Below are 19,001 nucleotides of genomic sequence, written 5' to 3'. Positions count from 1 at the left end.
TTTATGTCTAAACTAATATCCTCAGGACTGTCAATTGATCAGGTATGATCCTTTATGGAATATAAGAACAGACCCCAGCTTCTACCAACCCAAGGACTAAGAATGCCATCAGATAGCATCTGAGGCCTATGGTGGAGATTTCTCCTCTTTGCTATAACCTGCCTACCTGGTGGTCAGCCAATGTTTTTGAAAAGTACCTTGATTTATGACTTTCCTTTGTTCTATAACTATAAAAATTTCATGAAACTGTTAACACATTGGAACACAGAATTTGGGGCAACCTAAATCTGTGTTCCTAGGCCATGGCCACTCATATTTGGCTCCAGAATAAACTATCTCTTATCCCCTTTAAAAATGAATTATAGTAATGTGATTCTTTTTAAATCATGCTACTTTGAAATTTAGATGTGCTGTTTAGTCATTAGCTGAGCCTAAATTTAAATTTCAAAATCCTAATTTGACATTATCCTTGAATTGAATTTCAAAGTTAGGGCATGCCTGACAAAATATGTAGTTGTGAATGTTTTATAGGCATTTGATTAATCACAAAGCAAGATAATTGAATAAATAATTTTATTCTTGGTATATGTGTAAATGTAAACTTGGGAGATGCCACATTATTCATTTTCTCTATTCATATCATTGTTTTTCTTTAGTCATGCCAGAGTCACGATTAATGGGAGAATCCTGTGGCTTAAAGTCTAATAAGAAATTTACTTTTAGCCGGGCGTGGTGGCGCACGCCTTTAATCCCAGCACTCGGGAGGCAGAGGTAGGAGGATTGCCATGAGTTCAAGGCCACCCTGAGACTACAGAGTTAATTCCAGGTCAGCCTGGACCAGAGTGAGACCCTACCTCAAAAAAAAAAAAAGAAATTTACTTTTGCTGGGCATGGTAGTGCATGCCTTTAATCTCAGCACTTGTGAGGCAGAGGTAGGAGGATGACTATGAGTTTGAAGCCACCCTGAGACTACATAGTGAATTCTAGGTCAGCTGGGGCTAGAGTGAAACCCTACCTCAAAAAAAGAAAGAAAAGCTGGGCGTGGTGGCGCACGCCTTTAATCCCAGCACTTGGGGGGCAGAGGTAGGAGGATCGCTGTGAGTTCGAGGCCACCCTGAGATTCCATACTGAATTCCAGGTCAGCCTAGGCTAGAGTGAGACCCTACCTCACCCCCCCAAAAAAAAAATCAGAAAGAAAGAAACAAACAAACAAACAAAAGAAATTTACTTTCTCATGTTTCTGGAGATCAGAAGTCTGAAATCATGATGTCATAAGGGTTCCTTCTGGAAACTAAGGCATATGCCCTGGCTTCTGGTGGCCATCAGCAGTATTTGGCATATAGACAAATCACTGTAATCTCTGCTTCCCTCTTTATATGACCCATATGGTATTTCCTAGGGCTTTTGTTATCCCAAAATATAAACTTTATATTTATTATTAAAGTTTTAGAATATGTAATACAAATAATATAGGATATAAGAAATTAGCAACAAATTCTTAATGTACTGACTCAATTTTTTTTCTTTTTGTAGCTATTGGAAAAATTAGAGGAAAGCCTCTTCCATTACTCTTGTTTTTTGAGGCTATATTTAGCACAAGTCATTCGTTCAAATGTCCTATCAATGCAGATCTAACCCTGGAAGGAATCAAATGTGGCTTATCTGAAAAACGGCTTGATTTGGTTATCAAGTGGGTCACCCAGGAAAAGTAAGCAAAATGAAACTGCTAATGTAATTTTAACATTTGCTTAAAACAATTGTTTGTTACCAAACATAGTAATTTTTGTTGTTGTTTATGGGGAAGAGTCTCACTAATTATCCCAAGCTGACCTCAAACTCACTATCCTCCTACCTCTGCCTCATAAATGCTAGGATTTTAGGTTTGTGACACCATGCCCTGTGTTAATAGTTTGTTATAAAAATATTATTTGATGATATACTTCAGATACATAATTTCCTAATTTTCTATTGTAATAGCAGCATTAATGTCACAGCAGGAATATCTTTCGCTTAAAATGAAGCTCTGAAAGCTGGGCATAGTGGTGCATGCCTTTAATACCAACACTCATGAGGGAGAGGTAGGAGGATGGCCATGAGTCCAAGACCACCCTGAGACTACATAGTGAATTCTAGATCACCCTGGCTAGATGAAGACCCTACATTAAACAACAACAACAAACCATTATTACAGAAGGAGCACAAACCTTAACTCAGAATTGTTTCCCTTTCATTGAAGGACTGGTTTTTCCTAACCCTTGCCAATCATCCATCAGCTGTGGTTATTTGAAATTGTGGCAGTGATGGCCGTACAGTACTTCTGAGAAGAGGGCAGCTATGGACTGTTAGTGGTTGGCTGGAGGAGGGGCATTGACCCAATACAGAAAGGGACCTGGGTAAAGGACTGAAACAGTTTCAGACAGCTTTCAAAGATCAATTTGAGACTAAGCACTAGGTTGTTATGCTGGGTGTGTGTGGACAGGTTTGGCCTGAGGATGGAAGACAAGTAGCAAAAGTCCTTCCTGTCATGTGTCTGCTCTCCATGGCCTGCTGGTTGCAGCTTACTTGGGTAGGAAAGCATAGGAACATAGGAGATATACTGAAAGATGGTTACCATTCTCATCTTGAAGAATGTCATTGTGATAAAGGAGTTAGATATAAGCATTCCCTAAGGCTCAAATCTATGACTGAGAAATGCCCTAAACATGACAGACTTCCATACTGCCACCCATTTCAAGTCCTTTTTTTTTTTTTTTCCTGCACAATTCTAGGTAGTCTTAAAGCTATCCTGGTGTTAGCTCTCTAAGTTGCAGGTATTCTGCCAGTATTTTCAGGAAAGTTTTAATCTTGTTTATAGATGTTTAAAAATTCAATTTCAGTTTTACTGAAAATTTTCCCAAAGGAATATATGCTGACTTTTAAAAACTGATGTTAACTTTCAGGCCAGTTTAATTTCTCCTACATCATCAAGTTTGAATGACAATTTTCATAGTATAGAAAATCCATTTTGACTGTTCTAACTTTTCAAATATTTCCATCTTGTATACTCATAGGAATTCTCTGATATATGGGCAGGAGAGATGGCTTAGCAGTTACTAGGTGCTTGCCTGCAAATTCCCCAGGACCCACTTAAAGCCACCTGCACAAGGTGGTGCATGCATCTGGAGTTTTTTGCAGAAGCTAGAGGTCCTGATGTACCCATTCTCTCTCCCTCTGTCTTTCTCTGCCTCTTTCTTTCAAATAAATAAAGAAAGAAAGAAAAAAAAGAATCTTCTGATATATACCTTAATGATCTGCTTTTTCTTTAGGCTAACATTTTCTGAGAAAGCTGGGGATGTGATTTGTGCTTATGGGGAACAGGATACTTACAACAGGGCCAAATGCTTGGCTTTAGCTCAGATCATCTACACTGAGTGTGCTTTACACAAGAAAGCTCTTCATTGCCTATGCAAACAAGGCCAGATCCATGGGGCCATGGAATACTTACAGCAATTCAAGGACTTTACCTCTGGTAAGTAAACAGTCTACTCGCTTGTATACCTCCAATTATGGGCTTTAATTCTAGCATTACCCCTAAGAGTAGGCATTATTTTTATTTTTATTTATTTATTTGAGAGAGAGAGAAGAAATAAAGATGTAGATATATAGAGAGAATGGGTGCACTAAGGCCTCTAGGCACTGCAAACGAACTCCAGATGCATCCATCACCATGTGCATCTTGGCTTACGTGGGTACTGGGAAATTGAACCTGGGTCCTTAAGCTTATCAGGCAAGTGCCTTAACTACTAAGCCATCTCTCCAGATGGGTTTATTATTATTATTTTTTAAATTTTCATTTATTTGCAAGCAGAAAGAGAGGAAGAGAGAGAGAATGAGAATGCAAATGAATGGGCATGCCAGAGCCTACAGCTGATACAAATGAACTCACACTTTGTTTATATGGCTTTACATTTGCACTGGAGAATAAAACTCAGGTATTTAAGTTTTGCAAGCAAGCACCTTATCCTCTTGAGCAATCACTCCATCCTCAGGCATAATTTTTATTTATTTTTATTTTGTTTTGTTTTATTTTCTTTTTTGAGTTAGGGTCTCCCTCTAGCCCAGGCTGATCTGGCACTCACTCTGTAGTCCCAGGCTGGCCTCAAACTCAGGGCAATCCTCCTACCTCTGCCTCCAAAGTGTTTGGATTAAGGGTGTACACCACCATGTCTGGCTCCCAGGCATTATTTTGTTTTATTTAAGATTAAAGTTGTTCTATCTATTTAGATGTTGTCCTTGACCCAAAAAGACCAAAAGCTGAAAATAAAATAATAGTAGCATAACTTATATTTATACACTAGAAATTTACATGATTTGGAAATATACAAGTCTATCCAAAAGCTGGTTGCTTCCAAACTTGACTTAACATTTTGTGTGTTTTCTCTGTTACAGTCAGGTTTGCATTGCTGGTAAAAATAATCTAACCCAGAGCAGCTTGTGGGAAAACAAAAAGGTTTATTTTGGCTTACAGACTCGAGTATGAAGCTCCATGATGGTAAGGGGAAAAGATGGCATGAGCGGAGGGTGGACATCACCCCCTGGCCAACATAAGGTGAACCATAGCAACAGGGGAGTGTGCTAAACACTGGCAGGGGGAAACTGGATATAATACCCATAAGCCCGCCCCCAACAATACACTGCCTACAGGAGGTGTTAATTCCCAAACCTCTATCAGCTGGGAACCTAGCATTCAAAACACCTAAGTTTATGGGGGACACCTGAATCGAACCACCACATTCTGCCCCTGGCCCCCATAAAGTGATAACTATACATGATGTAAAATGCAGTGCATTCATCCAACTTTAAAAGTCCCCATAGTTTTATCAATTCCAATGATATTCATACATCCCCATGGTCCAAGATCTTCTAACTGAGCCATAATACCAAAAGATAACCTCCAAAAAACCCATAATGGCACAGAATAAACATTCACACTGCAAAAGATGGCATTGGGCATAGTAAAGAAATACTCAAGCAATACATGATTTAAACAGGGCAAACACCAAACTTTGTAGCTCCAAGACCAATAACTCTAGCCAGTGACAACTAACAAGTCTCTGAACTTCCAATTCCGCCCCTACAGCTAGGCTTCTCACAGTCCTGGAAAACTTCATTGGGGCCGGCAGCTTTCCTTATCAGCCATCCTGTGGTCCTGGCATCTCCACTGCAATCCACAGTTCATCCTCAATGGCTCTGTTGGGTCTCCATGCAGGCAATCCTGCTTCACACTGCCCATGGTCGTTTCCAAAACACAAGACCATGTTGCAGATTCAATGACTCTTTCTTTCCTGCATTTCTTATAGTCCACAATACTAGGTTAGGTGCCAATTTGTTAATCCAGGGGGGAATAAAGCAGACTGAAGAACTCTTTAAGCACTCAGGCCCCTCCAAGAGAGTCTACATTCTTCCTGTAGTCCGAGTGCAGGTCAGCCGGCCCAATCTCAAAGACTGTAATTTCTCAATTGCAGCTGAATGGGCAACAGTTTACCCAAAGATTTTTCTTTCTGTGCCATATCCCTCTGCTCACACCAGTTCATTTCTACACAAAGCAACCCTGTACAACTTCTCAGGACACAGGCATAACAGCAAGCCTCACACAAATTACTAGCCCAGTCTAAGCAAAGCTCTTTCTTACCTTCATAAGCCAAACCTTACAGTCCATAGTTCGTACTACATTCAGGTCTCTCAACTCTGACTAGAATAGTCCATCAAGTTGTACTTATAGAACCGCAAGGCATCTCTTAGGCCATGGTTTGAAACCTTTCCACATTCCTATTGAAAGTCAGCTTCAAAAGGCCAAAGCCAGGTGTCTAGCAGCAATCCTACTCCTTGGTACCACTTTACTGTTGTAGTCAGGTTCACATTGCTGGTAGAAATCACCCAACCAAGAACAGCTTAGGGGAAAAGAGGTTTATTTTGGCTTACAGGCTGGAAAGGAAGCTCCATGATGGCAGGGGAAAACGATGGCATAAGCATGAGGGGGTGGACATCACCCCCTGGAAACAGGGGAGTGTGCCAAACACTGGCAAGGGGACACTGACTATAACACCCATAAGCCTGTCTCCAACAATAGCACTGCCTGTAGGAGGGTTAATTCCCAAATCTCCATCAGCTGGGAACCTAGAATTCAGAACACCTAAAATTATGAGGGCACCTAAGGCAAACCAACACATTCTGCCCCCATAAACTGATAACTCTCCATGATGTAAAATGAAATTCATTCAGTTCAACTTTAAAAGTCCCCATAGTTTTTATCAATCCCAATGATGTTCAAACATCCCTATACTCAAAGATCTTTTTTTAAAAATTTTTTGTTCATTTTTATTTATTTATTTGAGAGTGACAGAGAGAGAAAGATGTAGAGAGAGAGAGAGAGAGAGAGAGAGAGAGAGAGAGAATGGGTGCCCCAGGCCTCCAGCCACTGCAAACGAACTCCAGATGCAAGTGCCCCCTTGTGCATCTGGCTAACGTGGGTCCTGGAGACTCGAGCCTCAAACCAGGGTCCTTCGGCTTCACAGGCAAGCACTTAACCACTAAGCCATCTCTCCAGCCTCCAAGATCTTTTAACTGAGCCACAATACCAAAAAAAAATCCCCCCAAAACCCATAATGCTACAGAATAAACATTCACACTGCAAAAGTTCACACCAAACTCTGTAGCTCCAAGTCCAACAATTCTAGCCAGTGACAAGTCTCTGGAGTTTCAATTCCGCCCCTCCAGCTAGGCTACTCACAGTCCTAGAAAACTTCATGCAGGGCTTGTTGCTGTCCTTGGCAGCCATCTCATGGTCCCTGCATCTCTACTGGGTCTCCACTGCAATCCATGGTTCATCCTCATGGCTCCATCTGGTCTCCATGCAGTCATCCAGCAAACCTGCTTCACACTGCCCCTGGATGTTTCCAAATCACAAGACCATGTTGCAAACTCAATGACCCTCTCTTTCCTGTATTTCTTATACTCCACAATACCAGGTAGGGTGCCAACTTGTTAATCTATGGTGAGGGTGGGAATAAAGCTGACATTGAAGAATAGGATGCTTCTTGAACATTCAGGCTCCTTCAAAAGAGTACATTCTTCCTGTTACCCCAGTGCAGATAAGCTGGCCCATTTCAAAGGTGGTAATCTTTCAATTGCAGCTGAACAGGCAGCAATTCACCCAAAGATTTCATTTTCTCTGGGCCATATCCCTCTGCTTACACTAGTTCTTTCTATGCAAAGCAACCCTGTGTAACTTCTCAGGACACAGGCATAACAGCAAGCCTCACACAAACTGCTCAGTAAGGGCAAAGCTGTTTCTCGTCCTCATAAGCCAAACCTCACAGTCCATAGTTCTTACTGCATTCAGGTCTTTCAACTCTGACCAGAATAGTCCATCAAGCTGTACTTAGAGCACTGCAAGGTATCTCTTAGGCCAAGGTTTCAAATCCTTCCACATTCCTCTTGAAAATCAGCTCCAAAGGGCCAAAACCACAGAGTTAGGTGTCTAGCAGCAATCCCACTCATAAGTACCACTTTATTGTTGCAGTCAGGTTTGGAGTGCTGGTAGAAATCACCACCCAAGAGCACCTTGTGGGAAACAAGGGTTTATTTTGGCTTACAGGCTGGAGGGGAAGCTCCATGATGGCAGGGAAATTGACGGCATGAGCATAGGGTGGACACCACCTCCTGGCCAACATAAGGTGGACCATAGCAACAGGATAGTGTGCCAAACACTGACAAGGAGAAACTGGCTATAACACCAATAAACCCACCCCTCAACAATACACTCCCTCCAGAAGGCGTTCATTCCCAAATCTTCGTCAGCTGGGAACCTAGCATTCAGAACACCTAAGTTTATGGGGGACACCTGAATCAAACCACCACAGACCCTATCTCAAAATGAAATAAAATAAAAAAGGACTTGGCAGTGGCAGAGTTCTTTCTTGTCATGAAGGCCCTAGATTCAATCCCTATTACTGCAAAAATGAAAAGAGAAAACCAGACACACAGACCAGTGAAATAGTATAGAGCCAAGAGATAAGCCCAAGCACTTACAGTCAACTAATTTTTAGTAAGACCACCAAGCAAATGCAATAGGGGTGGACAGGTGCAATAAGTAGTGTTGGGGATACCAAATGTCCACGTACAGAAGAATAAAACTGTTCCCATATACAAATATCAACTCACAGTAGATTACTACAGACTTAATTGAAATGGGAACTCCCAAAGAAAGCATAAGGAAAGCTCTTTAACTTTGACATTGGCCATATCACACTAAAGAACAGTGAACAGAAGCAAAAATATGCTGGAATTCATTTGCAGTGGCAAGAGGCTATGGGCCCATTCTCTCTCAATTACTTAATTAAAAAATATAAATCGAACCTTGGGTGTGATGATGTATACCTTTAATCTCTGTACTCAGGAGGCAGAGGTAGGATTGCCATGAGTTCGAGGCTAGGACTACAGAGTGAGTTTCAGGTCAGCTTGAGCTAGAGTGAGAACCTCCCTTAAAAAAACAAAAGTTTGTAGAGTCATTATGGAAAACAGTATGGAGGCTATTAAAAATAGCTATCATATTACCAAGAGTGGGTATATACCCAAAGGAAAATTAAATCATAACCTCAGATATTTGTACTCCCTTGTTTACTGAAACATTATTCACAAGACCCAAGATATTGAAGCAATCTAAATTTATGACAATGGTTGATTAATGAATAAGTAAATTATGGTACAGACATATTCAATTCAAACTTACAATTTTGTTTTGCTTCTACAATGGCACAAAAGTGGTATACATTCAGAAGGAGCCATACTTCAAATTTTGACTTTGGAATTTTTTCTTTTGACTGGTGTGGTGGTTTGAGTCAGGGGTCTCCCATCAATTCATGTGCTCTAAATGCTGGTTCCCCAGCTGGTGGTAATTTGGGAATTGGAACCTCCTGGAGGAGGTGTATTGTTGGGGGTGGGTTTATGGGTGTTATAGCCAGCTTCCCCTTGCCATTGTTTGGCACACTCCTGCTGCTGTTGTCCACCTGATGTTAGCCAGGAGGTGATGTCTGCCCTCTACACATTGTTTTCCCTTGCCATCATGGAGCTTTCCTTTGAGTCTGTAAGCCAAAATAAACTCTTTCTTCCCACAAGCTGCTTTGAGTTGGGTGTTTGTCCAGCAACACAAAGCTGACTGCAACAGTTGGCAATCTGTGACCCAATACTTTCATGATGCTGACAGTGGCAGGAAACCACAGCTACATCATCTGTGTGGGGGCATGTCCACATGTGTGTGCATGCTCCTGGAGGCCAGAGGACAACCTCAAGTGTTGTTACTTAGGAATTCCATTCACCTTTTTTAAAATTAAAAATATTTGTTTATTTATTAGAGAGAGGCAAATGGAAAGAAAGAGAGAATGGGTGTGCCAGGGTCTTTATACAGTGCAAATGAACTCCAGACACATGTGCCCCTTTGTGAATCTGGCATACATGGATCCTGGAATCAAGCCTGGGTTCTTAGGCTTTGCAGGCAAACATCTTAACTGCTATGCCATTTTACCAGTCCCACCTTTGATTTTTTTTTGGGGGGGGGGGGTGAGGGGTCTTGTTTCTTGTTGGCCTTGAAGTTGCCAAGTAGGTTAGATTGGCTGGCCCATGGGCTTCAGTGCTCCAGTGAGCCACCTATCTCTGCCTTTCCCATGCTGGGGTTATAAGTGTGTATGACTGTATCTGGTATTGATACATTGGTTTTGGGAACTAAACTTAAGTCTTCATGCTTACAAGGCAAAAACCTTATTGAGCTATCTCCCCAGCCCTACTATTGTTATTTTTGATTAGCATGTCACTGATAACTAACAACATTGAGCATCTTCTTATGTGTCTGTTGGCCATTTGTATCATTTCTTTGGAAGAATATCTATCCTTTGTATAATTTTATATGACACTGTTGTTTTTTTATTATTGAGTTGCAAGTGTTCTTTATATCTTTTAGATAAATAATTTTCCCTTCTTTTTTAGATAAATAATTTTTATTGGATAGTTGATTTGAAAATATTTTCTTCCCATCTGTGTGTTGACTTTTCACATTTTTTGTGATGTACTTTGAGATCAAAAGTTTTATTTGTTTATTTTATTAATTTGCAAGCAGAAAGAGAGAGTGAGAGAGAAGTGAGGCAGAGAAAGAATAGGTGTCCTAGAGCTTCCAGCCACTGCAACTGAACTCCAGATGCATGCACCCTCTTGTGCATCTGGATTATGTGGATACTGGGGAAGCAAACCTGGGTCCTTTGGCTTCACAGGCAAGTGCATTAACCACTAAGCAATCTCTCCAGCTTGAAATAAAAAGTTTTAAATTTTGATTAAATCCAACTTGCCATTTGCTATGGACTGGAAATGGTTTAAGTGTGTTTCTCAAAGGTTCAAAGCTCTGTCCCCAGTGTACCATATTAAGATGTGGTAGGATGCTTATGATGTGAAGCCTAATGGGAGGTCCCTGGGTCCCTTTCCTCAGAAGGATGAGTTCTGACCTTGCAAAATGATTTAGTTCTTTCTGTCATTAATGAATCAGCCTAGCTCTTCCCTGTTTCTGGCTTCCTGTGTTTCCACATGATCTCTTCCTTTCACATATACTCCTGCCATTGTGATCTCTGTTATCTCCCATGAAGTCCTCACCATGGCCTTGAAACAGTAAAACTGTGAGCTAAATGAACCTCTTTCCTTTATAAAATATCCAGCCTCAAGTATCTCATTATCACAATGGAAAACAGAGTAGTATACCCATCTTTTCTTCTATGGCTGTTTTTGGGTTATAGCTACAAAATTTCTGCCTAACTTAGATCATAAAGATGTAGTGCTATGTTTCCTTCTAGGAGTTTTATACCTTTAGGCATAGGATTTACTTTGTAAGATACAGCTTCTTTCTTTTACATGGAAAATCTGGTTATTCTGACACAGTTATTGAAAAAAACTATGCTCTCCTTATTGAATGGGCATGGCACTTTTATCAAAAATCAATTTGCCCATGGGATATATTTTATAATCATGGAAAATGTTAATAAAAAAAAATTAAAAAAAAACAACAAAAAAAAAAAAGAAAAAAAAATCAATTTGCCATAATTCTGAACTTTCCATTCTACTGTATTGGTTTATGTTTCTACCATTAGGCCAGTATCAAACTTTTTGGTCACTATAAATTTACACTAAATTTGGAAATCAGAAAACATGATTCCTTGGACTTTGTTTCTTTCTGTTAATGAGATTATATTGGCTAGTTGGAAATCCCTTGAAGGTTCATATGAACTTGAGAATTCACTTTTCCACTTCTACCAAAAAAAAAAAAACTGTTAGAATTTGATGGGGATTGTATTGAGATTGCTTGGAGTCATGTTACTGTCTTAAACATATTAATTACTCTTTTTTATTAAATATTCTTTAATTTCACAGACGATACTATGAAACAAGCACAACGGTTTTGCAGTACAGTTTCAAAGTGTATACAAATTAGAATACAGAGTTTAACACTTGTGAAACTGACATTTTGAACTTTAGATTTCCATATAAAACTTACAATTTCAAATATTAGCCAAACCTGATAACTTTCTCATAACATAAAAAGGATGAGATGCAGATTTTCAGTAAACAAACTACATAACATATTTAAAATAATCATTAAAATGCAACATTAGCATTTATAAAGATTAGCTATAAAAATATATTGGCAAGTCACTCTTCTTGTAAAGGTACCATTCGCTACATTACAAAATAGTCTCTAACGTAAAACTCCCTCAACTAACTGTTCTGTCTCAGAACCTGACAGCCCTTACATGAAGTTGATTGTAAAATTCTCTTGGAAAGCTTTGGTATGCATTTTCAGAAGGTTTTGCAAAAAGTATTTTCAGAGCTTTTGTAAACACTTCATTTTATTAAAGCACAAATGTAATGGGTATTCAACAGGATTTAGGATGTAGAATCAAAAAACCAAATCAGTATGTACTTGTAAAAATCACCTTTACCAGAGTAAGCAAAAACAAACAAACAAACAAACAAACAAAAAACCCTATTTAAAAGTATCAAACTTGCTGGGCGTGGTGGCGCATGCCTTTAATCCCAGCACTCGGGAGGCAGAGGTAGGAGGATCGCCATGAGTTCAAGGCCACCCTGAGACTACATAGTTAATTCCAGGTCAGCCTGGAACAGAGTGAGACCCTACCTCGAAAAAAAAAAAAAGTATCAAACTTTAAAACAGTTCTTTTCCCATTTTTCTGATAAAAAGCAAATGCTACAAAATCATCCCACTTCATTCATGTACCTAGCAAGCCTTTTAGGAAAAGACCTTAGAAACAGTTAACCCATTCTTAAAAATTCTCTCCAGTTCAACAAACTTACTTTTAAAAAACTTCATAATATGACAGGTATAGACAATCAGACCACACAATTTACATATTTAGTAATGTATCAAGTTTTCTTTTACATTTGTAATTTAGAATTTATTGATAGAAATAAAATACACATACAACCACATACAACTGAAAAAGGCCAATCCCAAGAAACAGTAAGAAATGTGAACTTTCAGGGTAAATTGGTTTACAAATTCAATATACTAAGTTTCACCTTATATACCATTTTTGGATTGACTTAGAAAATTTGAATTGCTGACGTTCACTTCTTGCTTCTTTAGGATGTTTCTTGTTTACAAAGCCCCCAGTTGTGCCAGAATTGTTGTCAACAACCTGTCCTTTTATTTCTTCCAAAGCTTGATTGAGTTCAGTCATTTCAAAACTGGGTCCATCAGTACTCTCTGATAACCTGTCTCCCTTTATTTGCTCAAGGTCTCCAGAGGATCTGCAATAGTTGCCATCTGATTCCTCTGAGTTTTGTTCACTTTCCACTTCTACCCTACAAATCTTTGCTTTTTCTGACACCTCTTCATCAAAAAGTAAGAAAACTAATACCCTTTTTATCCAATGGTTTGATCATCTGGACCTCCTGCATATAGCAGCTCATCATCTGCCTGCATTTCCTTTGTGTATCTGCTTGGGGAAACCTCAACATCAAGAGAATCCTCCCTCCTGATATCACTAATAACTAAAGGTTGGGTAGGGCTCACTTTCATATCCAAAATGTTTCATGAAAAATTTCTAATGCATTTAACATCTCTGTCAAAATACCATCCAGCATTCAGATGGTAAATTGAAACCCTTTGTGGAAAATCAGTCATGGTGATGTGATCATTTTTATCCAATATGAGATTGAACTCAACTCATTGAAATCTCCATGAATCAGCCCGTGGTTTGCAAATCTGACAGGTAGTTCCATAGCTTCATCATATACTGATACAGGATCTTCAACATGAATGTCCATTTATTATTTCCATAACCACTGCATGGTGATTGTAATCAACTGGCTTTGGAACTGGAAATTTTCTCTCCTATAATTATATGCTTTTGGCACATTACCAAGCTATAAGTTTATGTTTCACTAGCTTTACTAGCACTTTATTATAGCCACTATGTTTCAAGCTGGCTATAGAAGCAATCAAATTGCATGGAACAATTTCATGGTTCTTCATACCCATTTAAACCTACATTGCCAAGAATCTCAGGCCCTGCTAAACCAAAACCAGGTCTCTGGCTGCAGCTACAGCTCAGGCTCCCAAAATTTCAAACACCTGACAGTAAAGCAAAGTTCTCTGTCTACCCATGTAAAGACAGATGGACTGGCATGTTCCCCTAGGCTGTTTGCAGATGGCTGGTGTCCTCTGCCATTTCAAGACCCTGAAGTCATCCCTACTCATGGAGAGCAGCTTGACCACATCCACCTTCCCCATGGTGGTGAACTCCCAGCCCCACACTCTCCCACAGCCACAAGAGTGCCCCAGGCATTACTTAAAACTTATAAAATGTTATACATATTAAACTTTTTATATATATTGATAAGTTGGATTTTTTGGTAAATTTTCATTAAAATAAGATGAAATTAATGGGCTTTCATGGTAGACATTCAAAATCATTATGCATGTTCTCAAAGGAAATGTTGAGTGACTGGATATTGCTGGCTACAGATAAATTTGATATACTGAACCATGCTCCATAAAGGATTTCTTTAAAATAGTTGAACTTCAAAGGGGAAACTGTGGGAGGGGAGAGAGGGAATTACCATGGGATTTTTTTTATAATCATGGAAAATGCTAATAAAAATTTTAAAAAAAGTTGAACTTGCCATATATAATGTATGTATAATAATTGTTATCTATCTATCTATATATGTATACATATACATATATATGTATATATACACACATGTATACATATATATGCATATATTATACACACACACATATATATGAATTATATGTGGCTGGGGAGATAACTTAGTTGGAAAAATGATTGCCTTGCAAGCATGAATACCTGACATCAATTCCCAGAACACATGTAAAAAAGCCAGGCATGGTGGTACATGCTTATATTCCCTGTGCTGGAGAGGTAGAGACAAGATGTTTCCTCGGTCTTTCTGACTAGCTGGTCTAGCTGAATCAGTGAGCTCCAGGTTCAGTGAGAGATCCTATCCCTGTCCCCCAAAATAAAGAGAGTGATTGAGAAAGACACCTAATGTCAACTGTGGCCTCCACATGCATCCACACATCTATGAATGTGAATAGACACATACACATCCAAAATAAATACATAACCAAATATATGAAAGAGAAAATACTATTTTCATTTACTCCCTTTACCATGTTCAGAATAAAGCCTGAAATGAAAACAACATGGTGGTGCACACCTGTAATCCTCACATTAGTATGCTTGATGCAGGAGAATGACATGTTTGAGGCTAGTCCAGTATACATAGCAAGTTCCAGGCCAGCCTGGGATATAGAGAGAGATACTTTCTCATTAATTAAAAAAGAGAAACAAAAACCTAAAAATGCCTGAAAGTATTTGTTTGCTCACCTTTTCTATTGTCATTTCACAAGGGATATCCTAAACATCTATCTGGAAACTGGCATATTCTAGATCAGAGTCTCTCAGGTTTTCTGGTCTTAGGTCTCTCCTAAACTATTTACAAAGCTATTTATATACTATTAGAAATGTAAGCAAGGGTTGGAGAGATGGCTTAGCAGTTAAGGTGGTTGCTTACAAAGCCAAAGGACCCAGTATCATTTTCTGAGGATACATGTAAGCCAGGTGTACAAGGTGGCATATGTGTCTAGAGTTTGTTTATAGCTGCTGGAGGCCCTGGCATACCCATTCTCTCTCTCTCCCAAGTAAATAAAAATATTTTTTTTTTTTGAGGTAGGATTTCACTCTAGTCTAGGCTGGCCTGGAATCCACTCTGAATTCTCAGGGTAGCCTCAAACTTGATCCTCCTACCTCTGCCTCCCGAGTGCTGGGATTAAAGGCATGCACCACCAAGCCTGGCTCAAAATAAAATATTTTTAAAAGAAGAAATATAAACAAAATGGAGCTGGACAGATAGTTTAGTGGTTAAGGTGCTTGCCTGCAAATCCTAAGGACCCAGACCCAATTCCTCAGTACCCACATAAAAGCCAGATGCACAAGGTGGTGTATACATCTGGAGTTCACTTGCAGTGGCTACACGCCCATTTTCTCTCTCAAATAAATAACTAAAATATTTAAAATATAAACAAAATGTAGAAATATGTAGCAATTGACTACAGTACCAATAACAAACCTATGGCAGCTAATCATAAATATTTTATGAATATACCTATATTTTCTAAAATTGAACAATTAATCAAAGTAATGTCATGGAGCTGGGGAAATGGCTGTGTCTGCAGCATGAGGGTCTAAGAGAGCCTGAAAGCCCCTGGGTTCAATTCCCCTAGGATCTACATAACCAGCAAGATGTGGCCATGCAGTCTGTGACTCTACTCCTGTGGGGAGCAGAGACCCAAGAATTACTGCAGAGACTCAAAATTCACTAGGGCTTATTGTGAGGGGAATAAAATAAAGCAAAAAACTTTCTCTGCCTTCAGAGAGAGATTTGGTCTCAAGGAAATATCCAGATGAGTGATAGAGGTAGGACACCTAGTATTCTCCTTTGCCTCTGTGTTTCTGAGAGTTCAAATGCATCTGCACACACACATACATATGCCACACATACTACACACACACCTCCACACACTTATGTATATCACAAATATACACCATATATAGTATATGTGCATCTGCATGCACATGCATACTTCACACAAAATTCCATACCACATAACTACATCTGCACACAAACATGCATACTTCACACATGCAAACACACATCACATACTACATACACATCTGGTGCATACAAACATACTATACAGGCAAGTGCACATACACTTGCATACCACACACATACAAACACACTCCAAAAATATTACACACAGTGAACAAAAAGAGGCATTGTTTCAGATTTTTACAAATCTCTGTAATATCTGGGTTAACTCAAAATAGATGGCTTTGGACTGGAGACTCAGTGACTTAGGTGCTTGCCTCCAAAGCCAAGTGACCCAGGTTCAGTTCTCCAGTACCCACATAAAGCCAAATGCATAAGGTGGTGCATGCGTCTGGAATTTGTTTGCAGTGGCTGAAGACCCTGGCGCACCCATTCTCTCTCCCTCTCTCTCTGTCTCTCTCTCTCTCTGTGTCTCTCTCTCTCCCTGTCTCTCAAGTAAATTAATACATAAAATGTTTTAAAAATATATATTAAGAAAAAGAAAGAGAAAGGAAGGGAGGAGGGTACTTAATAGGTTGATATTGTATATATGTAAGTACAATGATTGTGATGGGGAGGTAATATGATGGAGAATGGAATTTCAAAGGGGAAAGTGTGGGGGGGGGGAGGGAGGGAATTACCATGGGATATTTTTTTATAATCATGGAAAATGCTAATAAAAATAAAAAAAAGAAAAAGAAGATAGATGGCTTCTCCTATCTGAATGAATACAAACTCAGTTTGTTGTAACTCCATACATCATGTAGCCTCTGGAGAACACTAATGTACATTTGTGAGTGAATGAGAAGGAAAAGGTAAGTAACAACCAAGTATCTTCTAGAATAAAGCCTGAAATGGAGCTTGTACATAATACTGGTTAATTAACTTATGGAAGGGAGATTAAAATTGTTAAAGGCGGGCTGCAGAGAAGGCTTAGCAGTCAAGGCACTTGCCCGCAAAGTCAAAGGATCCAGGTTCCATTCCCTAGGACCCATAAAAGCCAGATGTGCAAGGTGACGCATGTGTCTGGAGTTCATTTGCAGCTGCCGGAGGCTCTTGCATGCCCATTCTCCCTCCCAAATAAATAAATTAAAAAAACTTTTTAAAGGCTAAAGGGTACTATATGAAAATTTATACTTTAGTGAAGATCAGTTTGAGTGTTTCAAACCATAAACTTAAGTTTCTTTTCTAGGGAAATATTTTGTTTGATTGTTTGACTTTGTTAATGTAGAATAATATTATTCTGTTCCTTTTCTTCCTTCTTTACTCTCCTGCTTCCTTCCTCCTTCCCTCCTTTCTCCCCTTTCCTCCCCCTCCCTCTCTTCTTCCTTTCTTCCTTCCTGTTTTGGGCAGGAATATAAGGAGCTCAAGGACACTCTCAACAGCTGAAACACAATCTAGGCTATAAGAGACTGTTTCAAAACTAATTTTAAAAAATAGGGTGGGAGAGATGGTTTTGTGGTTAAGGCACCTGCCTGAGAAGCCAAAGGACCACCAGGTTCGATTCCCAAGGACCCACAGTAAGCCAGATGCACAAAGTGGCGCATGCTTGTGGAGTTCATTTGCAGTGGCTGGAGGCCCTAGCCTGCCTGTTCTCTCTCTTTCCCTCTCTTCCTCCCCTCTTTCTCTCTGAAATCAATAAATAAACATCAAAATATATAAACAAATAAATTTGTTGGCTCCTGTATACTAAGGAGGCCATGAATATGAATGAGTTAGCACTTACATGTGATCAGTTCTTTCTTTTTCTCCCTGTTACTTTCTTTTTTTTAGGGGGGTGGTCTCACACTGTACTCAATAGCCCACACTAGCCTCAACTCATTCTGTAGCCCAGGCTGGCTTCCAGCTCATGGCCTCAGCCTCACCTGTGCTGGGTGGGATAACTGAAATGAACTACTATGCCTGACTTATTTCCTGGTGGTTTTTTTTTTTTTTGTTGTTGTTGTTGCCGAGTTCATTTTTTAAATTTTTGTTTATTTATTTATTTATTTTTTTCGAGGTAGGGTCTCACTCTAGCCCAGGCTGACCTGGAATTCACTCTGTATTCTCAGGGTGGCCTTGAACTCACGGCAATCCTCCTAACTCTGCTTCCCGAGTGCTGGGACTAAAGGCATGTGCCACCATGCCTGGCCTACTGAATTTATTTTATTATTTATTTTTATTTTTATTTTTATTTTTCAAGGTAGGGTCTTGCTCTAGCTCAGGCTGACCTAGAATTCACTATGTAGTCCTAGGGTGGCCTTGAACTCACAGTGACCCTCCTACCTCTGCCTTCTGAGTGCTAGGATTAAAGGTGTGTGCCATCACACTCAGCTTTACCGAGTATTCTGATTTCATTTTTTTTTTCTATAGTAGGCTATGCCTGTCATAAGAAAAATGTCTACCAATGCCAGTCTTTCCACATCACAGTCTAGCAGCTGCACCAGGAAAAGGAATCTTCTTTCCCCCAGAACTGTAGATCATTCCCAGGGAAGGACTCTAACTGGACCTTCTAGATGCATCTGTCCATCCCCTCCCAGATAAATTGCCAGGCTTGTCTATCTTTTTCTTAACCTTATTCTCTTTGTGTATATGTGTATACATACAGTACATACAAACATACATATAAATAACATACACATACAAACATGTATGTATAATTGTGGAGGGACGGCACTGTCCATTGAGGCAAGAGTGAACTTCAGGACTCAGATAGAGACATATGTACAAGTCAGACAGAATGAACATTTCTGTGTCTGTTTTCTCACTTGTAATATGAGAATGATAACATCTCACTAGTTCTGATA

At 39.5% G+C, this 19,001-nt stretch overlaps 1 protein-coding gene across 8 annotated transcripts in view; it reads left to right on the top strand.

The window, feature by feature from the left end:
• The window catches only part of Clhc1 (clathrin heavy chain linker domain containing 1), an 81,707-nt gene that overhangs the window by 54,449 nt on the left and 8,257 nt on the right, over positions 1–19,001 (top strand). For all 8 annotated transcript variants that reach the window (XM_004668954.2, XM_045148448.1, XM_045148451.1 and 5 more), the window contains 2 exons: positions 1,534–1,708; positions 3,306–3,508. In XM_004668954.2, the coding sequence (XP_004669011.2) occupies positions 1,534–1,708; positions 3,306–3,508 (378 nt within the window). The remainder of the gene's footprint in view (positions 1–1,533; positions 1,709–3,305; positions 3,509–19,001) is intronic.

The sequence above is a fragment of the Jaculus jaculus genome, chromosome 4 (genome assembly GCF_020740685.1).
Source record: "Jaculus jaculus isolate mJacJac1 chromosome 4, mJacJac1.mat.Y.cur, whole genome shotgun sequence".
Classification (NCBI taxonomy): Eukaryota; Metazoa; Chordata; class Mammalia; order Rodentia; family Dipodidae; genus Jaculus; species Jaculus jaculus.
This window is presented reverse-complemented; position numbering and strand designations above follow the sequence as displayed.